This window comes from Tetrahymena thermophila (genome assembly GCF_000189635.1).
Source record: "Tetrahymena thermophila SB210 genomic scaffold scf_8254446, whole genome shotgun sequence".
Taxonomy (NCBI): domain Eukaryota; phylum Ciliophora; class Oligohymenophorea; order Hymenostomatida; family Tetrahymenidae; genus Tetrahymena; species Tetrahymena thermophila.
The window spans coordinates 306,946-325,009 of NW_002476226.1; the positions used below are offsets into that span (position 1 = coordinate 306,946).

At 22.8% G+C, this 18,064-nt stretch overlaps 7 protein-coding genes across 7 annotated transcripts; 3 read left to right on the plus strand and 4 right to left on the minus strand. All coding sequences in view use genetic code 6, as the record gives it.

Moving 5' to 3' along the window:
- Positions 1-268: 268 nt before the first annotated feature.
- TTHERM_00494170 (hypothetical protein) lies at positions 269-1,210 on the minus strand (the record flags this gene model as incomplete). Its single annotated transcript, XM_001023210.1, has 1 exon — positions 269-1,210. The coding sequence occupies one exon, from the start codon at positions 1,208-1,210 to the stop codon at positions 269-271; it is 942 nt and encodes a 313-aa protein (XP_001023210.1).
- A 564-nt stretch (positions 1,211-1,774) lies between these two features.
- Positions 1,775-4,177, plus strand: TTHERM_00494180 (Sec23/Sec24 trunk domain protein; the record flags this gene model as incomplete). The annotated part of the gene is made up of 3 exons (XM_001023211.3): positions 1,775-2,107; positions 2,166-3,812; positions 3,872-4,177. Exons 1-3 carry the CDS (start codon positions 1,859-1,861, stop codon positions 4,175-4,177), a joined length of 2,202 nt encoding a protein of 733 aa, XP_001023211.1. The 5' UTR covers positions 1,775-1,858.
- Positions 4,178-4,720: 543 nt separating this feature from the next.
- TTHERM_00494190 (hypothetical protein) lies at positions 4,721-10,485 on the minus strand (the record flags this gene model as incomplete). Its single annotated transcript, XM_001023212.2, has 16 exons — positions 4,721-4,852; positions 4,909-5,025; positions 5,081-5,542; positions 5,598-5,714; positions 5,765-6,300; positions 6,364-6,705; positions 6,764-7,609; positions 7,662-7,991; positions 8,050-8,299; positions 8,350-8,954; positions 9,014-9,217; positions 9,279-9,717; positions 9,815-9,901; positions 9,961-10,137; positions 10,201-10,287; positions 10,336-10,485. 16 exons carry the CDS (start codon positions 10,483-10,485, stop codon positions 4,721-4,723), a joined length of 4,881 nt encoding a protein of 1,626 aa, XP_001023212.2.
- Positions 10,486-11,367: 882 nt separating this feature from the next.
- On the plus strand, positions 11,368-13,545 carry TTHERM_00494200 (alpha/beta fold hydrolase; the record flags this gene model as incomplete). The annotated part of the gene is made up of 12 exons (XM_001023213.2): positions 11,368-11,408; positions 11,462-11,540; positions 11,603-11,671; positions 11,751-11,866; positions 11,954-12,055; positions 12,118-12,339; positions 12,402-12,510; positions 12,570-12,718; positions 12,779-12,885; positions 12,944-13,036; positions 13,099-13,392; positions 13,517-13,545. 12 exons carry the CDS (start codon positions 11,368-11,370, stop codon positions 13,543-13,545), a joined length of 1,410 nt encoding a protein of 469 aa, XP_001023213.2.
- Positions 13,546-14,530: 985 nt separating this feature from the next.
- TTHERM_00494210 (hypothetical protein) lies at positions 14,531-15,118 on the minus strand (the record flags this gene model as incomplete). The annotated part of the gene is made up of 4 exons (XM_001023214.3): positions 14,531-14,694; positions 14,752-14,829; positions 14,894-14,969; positions 15,023-15,118. The coding sequence occupies 4 exons, from the start codon at positions 15,116-15,118 to the stop codon at positions 14,531-14,533; spliced, it is 414 nt and encodes a 137-aa protein (XP_001023214.2).
- Positions 15,119-15,614: 496 nt separating this feature from the next.
- TTHERM_00494220 (hypothetical protein) lies at positions 15,615-16,404 on the plus strand (the record flags this gene model as incomplete). Its single annotated transcript, XM_001023215.3, has 2 exons — positions 15,615-16,108; positions 16,194-16,404. 2 exons carry the CDS (start codon positions 15,615-15,617, stop codon positions 16,402-16,404), a joined length of 705 nt encoding a protein of 234 aa, XP_001023215.2.
- A 380-nt stretch (positions 16,405-16,784) lies between these two features.
- Positions 16,785-17,705, minus strand: TTHERM_00494230 (SNARE associated protein; the record flags this gene model as incomplete). The annotated part of the gene is made up of 1 exon (XM_001023216.1): positions 16,785-17,705. The coding sequence occupies one exon, from the start codon at positions 17,703-17,705 to the stop codon at positions 16,785-16,787; it is 921 nt and encodes a 306-aa protein (XP_001023216.1).
- Positions 17,706-18,064: the final 359 nt, after the last annotated feature.

The following is an 18,064-nucleotide window of genomic DNA, read 5'->3' on the forward strand; positions in this document are numbered from 1 at the left end:
ACAAAATTTTTTTAATTACAAAATAATAATCAAATAAATATCAAATAATTTAAGCATTTGCTATATAAAAATACTTTTTTTTGTGATTAATAAAAATAAAGGTTGGGTTATACACATTTAAAGAGTTAATAGATTTGTAATATATTTCAATTTTATATTAATTAATTCATCAATATAGTAATTTTTAGTTTAATTTGTCTCATTATACACTAAGGTAATCAACAATTTTTCAAATGTTAAGCATTTGACTTTCTCTAACGTATTTAATTCAATAAAAAGTGTTTACTTATTTTGTAAAGATTTATGGTTTGTCAGTAATTTATGTGGTATTTAACTTTTAAAAATATGGAGTTTATAAGTTTAAAGGATTTTTTACATTTGTGGCTTCATTTATATTTTCTTACTAGCTATATTAATTAAACATTAATTATGATGTGTATGGTGATTTCTTTTCAGAAGTAAACACCTTCCTTTCTCCACTTTCTAGTAAAAAGCGAGAATAATTTGGTTAAACATTATATCTACTTTCAAATACCATTGATTTATATACCTAATTATCATTTTGATTTGTATATTTATATTATTTTTCTAATCTATCATTATTTAGCTATCTATTTTATTTATTGCTATAACCTTCATAAGAGCTTTTAAAGTCAGTACTTTAATTATAATTATTTCTTACAGATATTTATTTTGAATTTAGATAGGAAGGGAGGAGAGTTCTCTACTCACTTAATTATCTTGATTACTATAAACTTGAGCTAAAGGGTCTGTCTGTAGAAAAAGATAACGCTGTTCCTAAATTATGTTAGCTTTAAGTGACTTATTATCTTAGTATTTATACATCGCTTTACTTTAATAAATCAAGTTCCTTTTACATAGGATCTTGATACTTTTTGTACTTATTGCTAAATAAGCTCCTCGTACCTTTGTATTCTATATCAAAATTAGGAATATCTTACTGAATGTAAGTAATTGGTCTGTTTTCTTATTCGATTACTGGCGTGTAATTTTAATTTTGTGAAACTTTCTTTGTGAATTATCTATAGTCCTCATTTATGTTAAAATCCTATTAATTGATAATTATATGGTTGGACATACCACTTTCAAGATTATAGGAATATGGATCTGGGATACCAATCAAATTTCTTTAGTATACACTATAATTAGGTAGATCAGATTTTAAAATATCAACTAATTAGTTTCTCATTTAATTTTATATCATATCTGTAATTTAAAAATTCTTATCTCTTTTTTAAACCTCTTAATTGATTACTAATTTATAAATTTAAAAAATAATTTATCACTAAAACTTATTTTACAATTTTTTATTTGTTTAATTTAATGGTAAACGTATTTAGCTTTATTATTTAATATAAATAAATATTCGTTTAATTTGATTGCTAATTTTATTTATGCATTTAGTTGATAGTAAGTATTTATCTTGAGATTATGCAATGCCAAATTTATTTTTTTTAAAGTTACTTTTTGTGATATTCTAACTCATTAAATTTTTTTAACTCTTTTAAAATATTTTTATTAATAATTCAAATAAAATAAAGTGGTTTCTCCTTTAATTAAAAATGAAAGTTAAGCACTAACTAAAAACTTTTATTTTTAATTCAAAATTAAGATACTTGTCTGTTTGCATTCTTCTATATTCAACTATATCTTTGATCTAGACAAAAACCAATAAAATCTGTCAATTTTGCGACTACATCAGAAATAATTAATTGCTTTTTAGATCAGACAATATTTTAATATTATTTATAAAAAATAATTAATATTTAATATAAATTAATAGCTAAAAGAAAAAAATATAGAAAAAAAATAGATTCTAAGTTATAAAAAAGTAAAAATGTAATTTGGTTCTAAATAATGCTGGTTAAAGCCAAAGATGAAATAAAATCATCAACCTAATAGTGAAAGAGTTTAGTTGAATGTCGGTTAAAATTTATTTTTTTAACCATAAGATGATAATTTGGATACAAATATAGTTACTATTTCATTTGATTCCATCAAATAATCAGAATAAAATCTGCAAATGGGAGATCCTATTTTTTGCAAGGGATGCAAAGCTGTTTTGAGTAAGATCTCCAAACTCGAGGTATTAATGTTTAAATCAATTTCTTTCCTATATTTTATATTAATCTAAAATAACCTAGGAAAATAAAAAAAAAGAAGAGGGTGAAAAAGTAGAGATAGAAGAAGAAGAAAACAAAGATAATAAGTAGGAATAACAACAAATAAAGGAAGAATTGGAAGAAAATGGAAATATGATTTGGAATTGTGAATTCTGTAAAACAAAGAATGTGATTAATATAGAACGAGAAGAATTACCATAGCAAGAAGATGTTATCTACATGGTTCAGAGTGTAAATATGAGGAATGTATAAGAAAATGCTCAAAACTTTGAAGAAGAGAATACAATAGTCTTTGTAATTGATGTTAGTGGAAGTATGTCAGTTACTGCACCTATTAAAAATAAAGATACAAACACATTTAAACATTCCACAATGGTTAGCTCAGAAGAGTTTGAAATGCTGAAATAATTTATGGATGAAGAGGATATCTATCAATACACTCAAATGCAATAATAGTAAAATTTCGTTAGTCGTAAGTAGTGCGTATTAGCTGCCATTTAGTAGCAGATGGAAGATTTAGCAGAAAATCAGCCAAATAAAAAAATAGGATTAATTATTTTCAACAATGAAGTTACCATTTATGGAAGTGGATTTGCAGAACCTGTTGTAATAACAGGTGATAAGTTGTATAGAACAGAAGAAATCTACTAAGTTGCTGCAGAAAATAGCTAAAGGTTGTTTAATCTACCAGTTAAGCAATCAAAAAATCGTTTGATTGAAATTTTTGATTCTATTAAAGAAAAAGGATAAACTGCACTAGGTCCTGCTATTGTAGCTGCTTTAGGTGTTCTTTCTCAATAAAAGAAAGGCTCATAAATCATTGTCTGCACTGATGGTTTAGCTAATGTGGGAGTAGGATCATTTGAAGATTAGACTAATTACATAGAATTTTATGAAGATGTCAAGCTCAAGGCGTCTTAAAATGATTCTATCTTTAACATAATTTCTATCAAAGGAGAAGGTTGCAAGTTAGATATTTTAGGAAGTATTGCTGATAAAACAGGAGGTAATGTCATGCGTGTCGATCCTGACAATTTGCATAAAGATTTCGCTAATATTTTGTAAGATGAAGTTGTCGCCCTTAAAGCAGAAATGACTATTTACTTAAATAATCTCATGAAATTCAGAAATACTGATCCAGATGTAGATAAAGTTACTGAAAACGGATCTAAATGTGTAAAATTTGTAGGAAATGCAACTAAAAAAACTTTGGCTACCTTTGAATATACTAATAAAACTGACGAAGAAGTAATTTAACAAAAATTAGAGGATAACACAGAAAACATAAAAGAATTACCATTTTAGTGCTAAACATTGTACTATAACTTGCAGGGACATAAAATGATTAGAGTTCTAACAAAAAACTAAGAAATTACTTTTGACAAAAAAGTAGCTGAAAAGAATCTTAATTACTAAGTAATTAATACAAGAGTAGCCACTCACACAGCTTAATTGATTCAAAATAACAACTACTAATAAGCAAGACATTTTAATAGATAATGGGCAGATTATGTGACAACAAACGAACAAGTTAGTTATGATAATTAGTAGATGTTTACTAATTAGAATGCTCAATTAAAAAATGTAGCTCGTAAAAAATAATAAACATATCAAAAATTAAGTTAAAATAATTTTTCGATACCTAAAATGAATACATGTGTTTAATAGGTAATTTATTTATTCCTTTTTACAAATAATCATATCAATATATTAATTTAAATAAATAGGTTTAACCTTAAAGCTAGTAAATTCTTAATAGTCATGAGGGATTATCAGTAAGTGATTAGAAATCTGATTAACTATTTTAAACTGCTTCTTTTAGTAATCCTGAAAATGGATAAAATAATTAATAAGAAAAAATTTTCTTAGAAGATGAAAATTAAAATAAATAAGAAGAAAAACCAATTTAGTTAAAGGAAAGTCAGAAATAACAAATTAATGAAGAAGACATGTTCAGCGGAGATGAGGAATTCTCAGCTGAAGAAGATGAGTTAGAAGCATATATGTACTAACAAAAAAATAATAAATTTTGAATAAAATATAAGTGCTCATTAGTAGAATTTTACTTATTTCAAATTTATGTGAAAGGAAAATTATAAGTATCAATCAATAAATATTTTTAAATATAAATATGTTCGTTCTTTTTCTTGAATATTAATAATATTATAAATAAATGTCAAATGGCATTAAATAATTTGAAATCCTTTTTCAGAATTTAAATATTTATTATTATTTTTCTTTTTCTATATTTATGGCAAATACAAATCTTAACTAATCTCAAATTTTGTAGCAAATTTTTAATCCTATTTAAAAATAAGTTAAAATAATAATTTTCATTCATTTTTGATACCAATTATTACAAATACACCTCCCTCTGATTATAAAATTTATTTTTTGAATGATTGGATTTATAAAAAAAATAAATAACTATGTGGTAATAGTAAATAAATATTCATATCATATAAAACTCAAAAGAAAAAAACAAAGAAACAAAGAAACAAAAATATATACATTTTATTTAAAATTTTTTGGATAATTATTTACAATATTAATCAATATAAACGTAATTTTGAAACTCAAATGAGATTCATAGAATAGTTACTATTTGATTAGGAATCTATATTTTAATTGGACTCCTCATTTTTAGTAATTCTTTAGTACTCGCTTAGTTCTCCAGAGGAGTAGAAATAGTATCTTAGCTTGTAATCCTAATTAATTAAAGTGTTTTTGAAATTAATAAAAATTAAAAGAAAAAAACAGTTACTTTATTTATAGCACTGATTAAAATAGCAGCTATTTAATTTAAGAATATGAAATACTACTAAGAACTTTCATCAAAAAGTATTTTAATACATTATAGCTCTGGATCTTTACATTTAGCCTATTTAGTATATTGATGAATATTTATTTTTGATTTTGATATTAAAATTATTTACAAATAATGGAAATGATTTCAGGCTGTATACGAGTGATGGTTAATTATTCCATTTTTCATTCTCTTATAAAAATGGTTTACTGTAATTTTTATTATTTTTATTAAATAGAGCTGGAATATTATGATAATCCCCAGGAGTAAATCTAGTAGGACTCTAACTAAAGTTAATTGATAAATGTTTTGATAAAAGTTATTCAATTGTTTGCTTTTCGTAGATTTTTAAGTTTAAATCATCGTCTACAACTATTAATTGTCTATTTTAACTATCTAATTCGCATCTTGGTTGCATTCCAACAGAGGTTTTTAAAGTTGAAACAGCCGTAAAATCATTACAATTTAATTCATATACTTATCCTCTTTCTAGAATAACTAATACTAAATTTTTTTCTCTTTCCTTATTCTTTTCTTTAGACATGCAAAGCTAATAAATATATTGTTAACTTGCTAATGCAGTGAAATCTACCTGAAAAATATATTAACATATTTAATAAAGAGTAAACATTTTTTTATTAATTTACTTTTTATATACTGCTGCAAGACCTTAAAGAATAAATATTAATCATATTATCAACACCTGCACTTACCATAGTAGTGTTATTGTTTGTCACCATTGTAATTACATCTTTATTGTGTGCCTTTTTTTATAATTTTATTTAAATTATTTAAAATAAGTCAAAGTACTTACATTTATTGTAATATATTTTGTTGATGTCTTCTTTTTTAAGTATGAATTAAAAAACATGACCTTCCCCTCTAATGAAGAAGTTGCTAAAAACATTTAACAATCTTATGGGAGGAAAATTAACATGTTTAATTTCAAGGGATATCCTTCGTATTCGCTGATTTTCTAGCAAAGATCTTCTGTGTATAAGTTTTTAATGTAAATATCACCTTTTTCAGTACACATTGCCAAAATTTTATCATCTAAGATATCAAGATACATAATCTTGTCATCTTCAGGTGCTGATAGCATAAAAGAATATTTAAGTTTGTATTTTTTAGTGCACATAATTTTAATTTCATTATCTGAATCCCAGGTAATTAATACTCCTTTTGTTATGATTGATTATTTGATTAAAACTACATCTTTTTGTATGTAAAGAGGTTAATTTTTAAAATCGAATTGCTTCTTAATGGAAGATGTTTTTTTTAAAACAAGTAGCTTTTTCTTTTCTGGTGTTTATACTTGACTAGCTTTCCCTCCTTCAAGCTTTAAATAATCTATTTATTTACAGAGTAGTTAAAATAATAAAAAATAAATTATTTGCATAATTAAATAATTACTATCTTGCTTTTCAATATCTTTCTTTCTCCATTCGTATAGTTGCTGCATCTTTCTCTCTTTAAATAAAATATTTTTATTAACTTACATTTCCCAAACTTTTAGTGTATCAGCCATTACGAATAGCTAATTATACTCATATGTGAAATGAGAAGCTGTAATTTTAGCATTTCCTATATCTAATCTATCATCAATACCTCTTAAATTTTATATTTAAGTTCTTTTAGCTACATCCCATACAGTTATATGAGTACTCTTACATATTGAAATAACTTAATTTTATGGTTTATAAACGTGTAAATTCAGTATAATATCATCACCTGCTTGGTTAATACCCAAAAATTCTAATTAATTAATTAATAAAAAACATTTTTAATCTTTTATTATTTATTCATGCTTTACCTCTTGTCTTAATTTCATAAAAAGCTATTTTTCCCTTAGATGTTCCAAATATTATAACTTAATAAGGCTCACAGCATGCCATAGCAGTAATACTCAACGCTATACCATTCTCTTATAATTTATTTTCTTAATCAATGTAATATTAAGGTAAACTTTTCACTTCATCTGAAGAGTTTTTAGTTGTCAAGTGATCAGAGAAGATAAAAAATTCTCCGTTATATGATGTCAATACAAATCCAAATTCGCTAAACATAGACATTTTGTTTATTTCTATTTTAAACTCATGCTTGTAAAAATACTTTTAAAACGGAGTAATTTTTTATTCTCTCACATTGAATGAGAACTCATAAACTTCGAAGATATTGTTTTCAAAGAGTAAAGCAACATTCCATCTTTTAGTGACAACATTTAATCTAAACTAAATACATATTATACAATCCTTGAACTAATGTGAAAAGACTTTTTTCATTTAGATAACATTCTTTTCATGGTAAGCAAAGTACATTTGTAGCTGTCTATTAATTGTGCCCATAGCTAAAAGGCTTAAATCAGAAAGAAACTCGATTGAAAATGTTTTCAACCTGTTGCTTCTGTTTTTCATTGTCTGTTCACTTGAAACGTTACCTTCTTAATTATATTCTTAGTTTCCAACCTCATCTTAATATTCAGTTTGATAGTTTTATCTTTTGTTTCCATTTTTCATTTTTTCAATTTACTTCTCTACTATTTTTTAGTCTACTTATTATTAAATTTCTTTTAGAAAAACTGGCATCTAATGCTCAGGTTTCTTCCTGTACTCACTGTCCCAGGGATTGATATTGATATGTGAATCTATGTCTTTAATATCTATTTAAATTTAAATTGTTAATAAGCATTATATTAAAGCTAAAATATATACCTTGCAAATATTTTCTTCCTTATTCTGATCTCCAGTTAGAATTAACCCTTTTCTTTTAATTTAAAGGAGTTTTACTTAAATAAGCATATTAATTTTTATTAGAGCTAGGAACAGAAGTATTGACTTAAAAGGTTTTCTTGAAGAACATTTTTAAATTTTCCAAATTAATATATTTAACATTTTTTTCTTAAATAATTTCATTCACAGCTTTAGCATATCCCAATGAAAATTCTCTAGGTAATTAGTGAAATTTTTTCCATAATTTTCTGATAATTTCTTTTGTTTCATTGTCTTTACTAATGTATTCTTCTTATTCTTTTGACATAGTTTCTAAATAAACGTAAACAAATAAATTCTTTTTCATTAAAATTAATTGTTAAGGTGTTACTTGAGTTAATTTCTGATTTCGGAGTTAGAATTTAACCATTAATGTATTGGTATTTATATGGATCTTTTTTATATACTTCATAAAATTATTCTATGCTTAAAGGTCTTTTTTTATCATCTTCATCTTTTATGTCAGAAGTCAGATAGATCTTAATTATCAAATGAAAATCTGGGTCTTCTTCCATTTAGTAAAGGTTTTCATCAAGGAATAAGTTATTCTTATTGATTGATCCTTCTCTCCTATCTTCTCTCTTTTAAATATTTATCGCTCAAAATAAAGATATTTAAATATATAGTTTACCTTATATTTATCATTAGAAGTACTTTGCAAGTATCCACCTTGCAAAATATTTGAGTCTTTGAATATTTTAGCTTTTGGATTGTTTGATGTAGAATGTATACTAAGGGTACTGTCATGTATTCTATTGTTAGATGATTAATTAATTCTTCTATGCTATTGCTAGATTCCACTTGAGGTTCTTTTAAATTCTCCTTTAAGTAGTGAATTATAATTGGTGGAATACATATATGACTAATCGTTCCTAGAGTCATACATAAAGCTACTTTAATTTTAAAAGTTCCTTTTTTCTCCTTCATATTTATTCCCAATCAAGGAAGAGTTCATAGTAAAAATTGATTAATTCATAGACTTGCTTCTATCTTACTTAGTAATTTGAAAGCTAGTTGCATTTCTTAATTTATTATTTTATTTTATCTATTACTTTTTGTTCGTAGTCAAGTAAATCGACTCATTTAAACTCGTATTTTTATTTGTGCAATTTTGTTTGTCTAAAAAAGACCAATTTAAATTTGATCTTGAATCTTCTTAAATTACTGTTGAATTAATATTATTATGAGCATACATTTTAGATATGATTTATTTGTTATTTCTATTCGATGAAGAGGCTTATTGGATTATAAACAATAGATATTTAAAAAACAAAAGTATCAAAAAAACTAAATACCTCTTTTTTAGGCTTTTTAAGAGTTCAACCTATAATTTTAATTTGAACTTTCAGAATGATTTGTTTTTATTACTTTGTGATCATCTTAAGTTTACATAAAATCTGAATGTTAATATTTTGTGCTTTTAGCTTAGCTTACTGGTATATTATAGTAAGAGTTGTTGAAATTACTGTGATGATCCCTACCTGTTAATCTTGTTGCTTCTTTTTATTTAAAAGGAAAAAATAAACATCTTATATATAAAAGTTTAAATTAAAAAATTACAATTATCAGTCTACAAATTCCTATTGTTAAAATTGCTTTGGCCTTTCATTTTATAGTTGAATTCTTTTTGCTATTTCTCATAATCTTTAACATCTTCCTACATTTATTTATCAATTTCCTTTAAAGTTGCCTACGGAATAACAAATTCTAAGGCACTCTAAAAATTATCTCCATTGTAAATTGCTATTGTACACTCATCAAATATGACTAAAAAGTAATTTCTTTTATCAACTTTCATTTCAACAAAATATTCAATTAAAAATATTCTTTCTGAAGTTCTTTCTTTAGGTTTTAAATCGTATTCATTCTTTTCTACTAAACTGTACTCGTTTTAGTCATGTAAACTATCAGGAGATTCTTTATGCATAAACCAATCTAAGAGCTCCTCTCTGATTCTACTTTCTTTATCCAACATTGATTAAAACTCGTTCCATGTAATCTGTTTATTTGTTTAATAGATTTTAGTGTAAACATTTTGAAACAAAGAAATATCTACTAAATATTGTATATATTTATATGATATATAATTTGTTTACCTAGTTAAAGAAAGCTGACTTCTATAAAAATTTTTGAATTCTGCTTGGATCTAAATTCATTTTTCTAGCTAAAATCTGACTAAATCCCTTATTTAAATATTTTAATATTTCAAAACAGGTAAAATTATATATAATTTAGGTATTACATCAATAGGAATTCCTTCATTTGAAGAATTTTTATCTTTTGCTCTTAAAGCAGCTTCTTCAAAATCTTTTCTTATTTCATTCAATTGAGATACTTGCATATCTAGTGGATGGCTTGGGTTATTATACAATTGAGCTATAAATTCTTCTTAAAAGTTTTTGAACTCCTCAAAAGTTATCTTTTTGGATAGAATTATTTGTTATTCAAAACAAAATTTTGTAGCATAATTAAATAATCTTACACTTTTTCTAACCACGATTTACTTCAATTCTTCTTCAATAATTTCTTAACTAGATTCTAATATCTTTGCCAATTCTTTACTTAGCAACTAAATTAGAATTAATTTAAATATTTATGGAAAATATAAAATATTTACTTTAATTTCTATTCTCATTTCATTTTAATTTATTTACAAAGGAACATTTTCATTAATTTTTTTAGGGAATAACAATTCTTTCAAACGATGTAATTGTTGAGGTCTAAGTTTTAAAGAATGGTTAGAATAAAAACTATTTCTGTTGTTCATTTAATAATTTTTATGATCACACGCGAAAGGAAGTGTTTATATTTATTTATATAACAGTGATATTAAAATTAAAAAATATTCTATTATTTATTTATTTAACTCTCTGTATTTTGATTTAATTCGTTAAATATTAAACAGTTTATAATTAAGTTTTTCAATTTTACATTAATTAAATTTTTTGAGCACAAACAATATCCAAACATTTATTTTGTATAGGAAAAGTTAAAATTTCATAATTGTAAATATTTTTGTGCATTGATTATAAACCACTATCAATTCATTCAGTGAAAATTTTAAAATAATTTTGAGTCTACTAATTATTAGCTGAAATTAGTTAAGTAGTCTTTATATTAATATTTCAATATATAATTAGATTTAATATAAAATTCATTAATTTGAACATTTTAAATCAAATTCTCAACTTTTTTAAAAATAATTGTTTTGCATTTTTAATTTTCAATAAATTTAAAACATTTTTTGACATAAAAAAGCATTTAGAAAAGTTCTTTTTAATTTTATTTTTGCTTTTGATTATTTATTTATCTTTAAATATTTTCATGTAGATTTTGCTCAGTAAATATATGTATATAAATAGGTAATTTTTATATGAGTCAAACTAATAATTACCATAAAATATAAATTAGATAATGATTTAATAAATTACTGCAAAAATTTTAAAAATCACTATTACCTAAAATATGTTTTTTTTAATATTTTGATGAAATAACTATTTATTTATTGATTCTAAGAGATTAATTTTATCACAAAATAATATCATAATTTTTTTATTAAGCAATCAATTAATTAATTAGTTATTAGTATTAGAATTAGCGTTAATTGCTTTTTCGAATAGCTAAAAAGTATCCAAATAGCATATTTAATATGATTAGAAAGTTGGCCAACTATTTAATTAGGCCGCAAAGGTAGGATTAAATACAGAATAAATGAAGTTAATCATAATTATTTAAATATTTAGATCAACTTATTAAGATAAAGATTTAGGAGATAAAGAGTTTACAATCGGAAATAGTGAGTTTATTAGGAATGATTTCAATGTAAACTATTCCATCATAACAATTCAGCTTTTACAAAAAATATTTTATAAAATCTATTAAAGTTAAAAAATGAGAGAGGGCTAACTATAAAATGCAGTATCTTTGAGCCATCACCAAGATAAGAAAATAAAGTAACTAACTTCTTACTTATATGGCTAAACTCATTTAAATAGATTATTACTGAATTATTTTAAATTTATTATGAATAAGGAATATGATTGCATTGTTTTTTGTCATGGAAATTCAGGAAATAGATGCTCAATATTTGAATGCTTAGATTTTATACTACAAAGTGGATTTATAGCTGTGTCATTTGATTTTTCAGGGTAAATAACTACACAAATTACTTTCTTACTCATATTTTAAAAAAGTGCTTTATATTTTTAAGTATAAATAATTATTGCAAAAAAAAGTTGTGGTAACTCTGAAGGCAAATACGTTAGTTTAGGTCACTATGAGAAATTCGATATTCAGGTAGTAGTAAATCATATAAGAACATTCAATTATATTGGATAGTAATATTTTTAAATATTTTATTAAAAATAAAATTCAATTTTATATGACATATGTTAAATAGAATTGGACTGTGGGGAAGATCTATGGGAGCTGCATCTGCTTTATTGTATACTGAATTAGATCAAGATATTAGCTCTCTTTGCTTAGATTCCCCTTTTCGTTCATTAAAATCTCTGATTCAGGACTTTATGGATAAATTTAAAATTATAACAAATATATTTGGAGATATTTTATATGAAAAAGTATCTAAATATGTATAAGAAGAAGCAAATTTATCAATTGAGTAAATAAATATTTTTATAACAATAAAAAATTGATTGAATGATGATTATTTTTACTAATTAGATCTGTGCAACCAATTCTTTCTGCACAAAAATCACGTATTAGTGCTATTTTTATTCATGCTGTAAATGATAAAATTATAAATAAGTAGCATTCTGATGATATAGTATAAGTAAACATTAACTCTTTTTGGATTCATATTATATTTCAAATTTGTTTAACAATAAAAAGGTTTATAAAGGAAGAAAAAAGTATTTTAACGTAAGTGGAGATCATAATGATATGAGAAATAATCAATTATATGAAGAAATTATTCAATTTTTTAAAGAAAATTTTTAAAAAAATTAAAATAAAACCAACGTTTCAATTGAATAAATAAGGTAATTAATTAATTTTTCTTCTTTTGTTGAAATAGAAATTAAACAAATATGCTAAATTAGTAAACCAAGTTTGCAATTTATTGAATAAGAAGATGATGCAGATAGTTAGATAAGAAATTATGCATAGAGAAAAACTAAAAGAAGTCTTTTATTTATAAAATAAGATGGTAGTTCATTTAAATTTTTACTTGAGTTTATAAATTAATTATTTTAAATTAAAAAAAGAAAGTTTAAATTAACTTAGTGAAGATGAAGATAGTTAATTTTAGCAAAGAGAGTTTAGAGAAAGAAAGTAAACAACAAAGAGTAAAAAAAGAAGTAATTAACTCTTTTAATAAATTTAAAAAGAAGAAATTTATTTAAAAATGTGATTTAATTAGGAGAAACTATTTTGTTAAAAAACTTTGTGGAAATATCTTCAAATGAAGACTTAGATAACAGCCAAGAAATTTAAAAAGATGAAAAATACAATGATGAAGAGAGCAAAGATCAATTTGAAAGAGATTGCATTGATAGTAGCAAAGACTGTGAACTTTACGAAGTAAACCATAGAAAAAAATAGCAAAGAAAAAATATGACTCGGTCAGAAAAGATAATAATCATATAAGGAGATAAATACTAGAGTGATGAAGGCCTTACTTCCAGAGAGTCTAGCCCTTTGCCAGAAGATATAGGTTTGATAAAATTTTAGAGTTCGAAAGAGATATAAATTTAATAGATTAATGATATTATACAAAAGACTCCAACTTTTTTCCCTCCAAACTAGACTTCATTTTCTTAATTTTCATAATCGTAAAGATAAAATAGATAAGTTGAAGAAGAGCTGATTCCTGATGAAGAAGGAAAAAATATTCCTGTAAGCCAAGACCTTTGCAAATTCATGTACAACAAAGTAGCATATTGAAATTATACCTAACATAATTAATTAAAATCAAAGAAAGTAAATGAGTTTATTTATTTATTTATCTATCTATTTAAAAAAATTATATTTTTTAATTAATTAAAAAGGTTTACAATTAATACTAAAAATATTATAGAACATACTAAATAAACTCAAATGTATATAAAATAACCAACAACAAACACTTAACAAAATATAAAAATTTAAATAATTATCTATCTATCTATCTTAAAACTCGCTCGACTATTATTCAACCTATTCAAAAAATTCAAAAAAACTAAAATTTTAGGAAGTTGATTTTAACAATTTTTATAGTAAAAGTATTAATTATATGAATGAACCTTTTTGAAAAAAATAAGAATACTACTAAATTAATTCTTTATTTGTAATTAATTATTTTTGTTAATAAATTGCATTTAAATATAGTTTTAAAACTAATTAATTCCAATTAATAAACTCTCAATAAAAATTTTAAATGTTTTAATTCGTTAATTAACTATGTTAATAATTAAAAATAACCAACAAAACTGAAATATTGTTCATTGTTATTTATTTATTTATAAAAATCAAAAATTATTATTTCTTTTTATTTCAATTAATAAAAAATAATATTTATGAATTGTTTTTTATAATGCTTTTATCAATTGTAATTAATAAAATATAATAATTTTTTTTAAATTAAATTTTAAATAAATAAATTAATTAACTAAATTTGTGTTAATTTATAAATTAAACTTTAAATAAATTAATAAATTAATTAACTAAATTTGTTTATAAATTAAAAGAGTTTAAATTAATTTGAGTTTTAATTTATTATTGATATTTGAAGATAAATTTTTATGAGAAAATAACATCATTTAAAAAAAAAATATTTTTTAAGAAGACCAATTTTATAATTTGAACTTAGAAATTCAATCCTCATCCATATCTTCATTGTCTTTTACATATTCTATTAACATTTCCTAGATTTCAAAATCTAATAACTCAATATAAGGTTTCATTTTAGACAACTTTTATAGAAGATCTTTTATTTATTAATCAATCTTTTTCTTCTCATGCAATATTTTAGATTAATCTATTTAATAAAATTATTTTTTTATCATTAAATTTGAAGTAACTTTAATAATTTTACCTTTTTCTAAAATTTTAAAAGCTTCTTCTTTTTTCATTTTTATAAAATTATTAGATGCTAAGTAGAATATTTTTTTTTCTATATTAAATAAAATTTAGCTATTTATCTTTATATTATCAAACTAATAAAATGATTTATTTACCATCTTTCAACTTATTTGTAGTAAACAAAGATTGTGTTTGCTTGTTTGACTCTCTTTGCTATCCCAAAGCAGCGCTCTTTTTAATTTCATAATAAATTAAAATAGTATTAAGAAATAAATATTCAAAACCTTGCTTTGCAAATTATAAATTTATATTGATATTTCCTCTTATTGCTTTACTACATTTTAATCAATTAGATATTTTTCTTATTCTAGTTTGGTCATTTATTATTATTAAATCTTAGCTATTTCTTTTTTTTCTACTTATATTTTATATCTGATTTAGTTAGTCTTTAAAACAAAATTAATTATTAAAAATATATCATCTAGCTGGCTAGTTAGTTTGCTATTTATTTTGTAATTAATATAATAAAGATATGCAAATTCTATTAAATTTTTTTCTAAATTTCTTTTTTATAAGATTTAAATCGAAAATATTCTAGCATAAAACTTTTTTGCAAATTTTGTAATTGATTTATTTTTTTTTTGCTTACTAAAGAAAATATCATTTTAAGTATTTAATTTCTTTAAATTTTTATTCAGTAAATTACATTTTTAAAAACAATGTATAGAAGCTCTATTTTTTTTAACTACAATTTAATATTATATTTTTTGAAATTCAAAAGAATTTTTTCAAAGCTAGCAAATAAAAGAGCAAAAAATTGAAATAGAATTAAAATTACTCATTTAATACTGAGCATTTACTAAAAATATTTTCAAAATGAAAAAAGTTTATGATTGGAATACTGATGTAGTTGTTAAAATACCTAAATTGTAAAAAACTGTTATACTAAAAGGACTTACTGTTCATTCTTTCATCAAAGAATTACAAATATAGATTTGCGAAAATCTTAGCTTAGATCCATTAATAACAGTAATGAGCTTTTATAAATCAGGGTAAAAAGAGCCACTTAAGCCCTAGTCTACTTTATATTAGCATAGAATACGAAATAATGAAGCTATTCTATGCGATGTAAAAAGTATGACTAACTAAGTTATTTCTCCTTCAGTTTATACTCAAGATTTTTAATTATTTGGAGTTGGAGAACTTCATAAATATAATCCAGCATAACCTTAAAAATTAAGTGGTCTAGTGATTACAGGATTTTGTTCTAAATAAGGGTGTTTAGATTTTAGTAAAGATAAAAATATAGCCTTAGGATATGGTGTTTTTGATATAAATGATATTCTAAATAATAAATCATGCTTATCTTGGTAACGAATTTGTTTGTTTTTTAATAAAAATATTTTGAAAAATAAAAAAATCTATTTATTAATCTACATATATTTATAATTAAAGTGGAGAAAATAGGTTTCTTATTAAAGACCTTAGTTTAAGTTACTGCTGCTGGAAGTATTCAGGTAGATATTATCAGTTTGATGGGACAGTTAGATCTGAATCTAGAAGCCAATTTGAAAGAATTAATTAATAAAATTATTCAAAATCAATTTATGAAACTATTTTAAATCGTAGATGGATAGAGTTAGCTTTGTTAATAAAATAATTGTGAAATGCATAAAATTATTGATTGTCAAGTTTTTTTTTAGTAAAATAATTTCAAAAATTATAAATTGAAAAAAATCAAAAGCAAAAATTAATTGTTTATTTTTATTATTCTAATTTTTATTCTTTGATAAATTAAAATTATTTCATCAGAAATAATAAAAAATAAAATATTTAAATTATTTAATAAATTAAATTTATTTTATTTTTTTGATCAAATAAAAGAAGAAAAAATATTATTGATTCCTTCAAATTGAATAGAAATTAGTTTTAAATCTAAAAATAATTTCTGACGTCGTTGTAAATCTTTAAAAGATTTAATAAGAATTACAAATAAATATTTTATATAATAAAAATTATTTTAAATAATTGACTATAAAATTAAATTCAAAAGATTTCTCTTTCTCTGTGTTGATCTTCCTCTCTAGATACCTAGCTTATAGTTTCTTCTTTTGCAGCTTCTAGTCGTTTTTAAACTTATTTTACAAAATAACTAATAACGATAATAGTAAATAGTATAAAAAGTAGGTTAATAGCAAGATCTTTGTATGCTTCTTCTCCTTTCTTTGGTGAGTTATAGTTGTCATAAATGTTTTTGATCGATTTGCCGATATATGCATAGAAAATAGCAAAAATAATTATACTCAATAACACAGGTAAAAAGAATTATTTATAAGTAATTTTCATTATTCCCATTCCATAATCTTATAATATTGGAGGGAAAATCGTTATTACTCTTAAAAAGAAGGCAATCTTGAAAGGATGCTCAGACGCATGATCTGAAAAAGCTTCTAGATATTCATTATCTTATATTAAAGCTCTTAACTTATCTCTGAAAATATATCTCCCCAATAAAAATGTGATAGATAATCCTGTCATTTTGAATGCTACTATTAGTAAAATTCCGTAAATTAAAGGCTTTACAATATAGCCAATCATAGTTTCGATTATAAATATAGGTATACCTACAATGAGACAAATTAATCCTACGAAAAATACAGTAACATAAGCCTATATGTTATTTTCCTTTAATTGATAAATCAAATCTATATACCAAACTCTAAAAGGCTCAACAGCAGCAAAAACAATCAGTAAAGCCAAAAACATCATCATATAAATTACTGCTGCTATTATCAATATTCTTTTATGTAGAGATTCATCTCTAGCTCTTCTTGCAGTAGATGTATCAGAATGGTTGTCAGGTATATTTTAATGTTCTAACTATGTACTTGAGTCTCTATTTAAATCAGAATAATTTCTTTATTATATCGAATCTTATTCCTTTTGAAGTAGATTATCAGTTTCCATTCTATCACTCTATCAATATCTTACTAATGCCTACTATTTATTTACAATTTTAATCAATCTGATTGGAAAAATCTAATTTGATTAAATCTTATTCGCGTTTGATGAATAATTTAACAAATTCCAAATACTGAAAAATAAAATTTCAAAATAAACCAATATTACAAATGTTAAAAATTAAATCTTACATTACTTACTTTTGTATTTATTTTTACAATTTTTTCTTTTGTTTAATATCCTAAGAATTATTAATTAAGCTAATTAAAACTTTATTTTAGCATATCATAGTTGATTGCATACAATTATATATACACTATAATACATTTTTACACTAAACTTATTTTATTAACATTTAATTATGT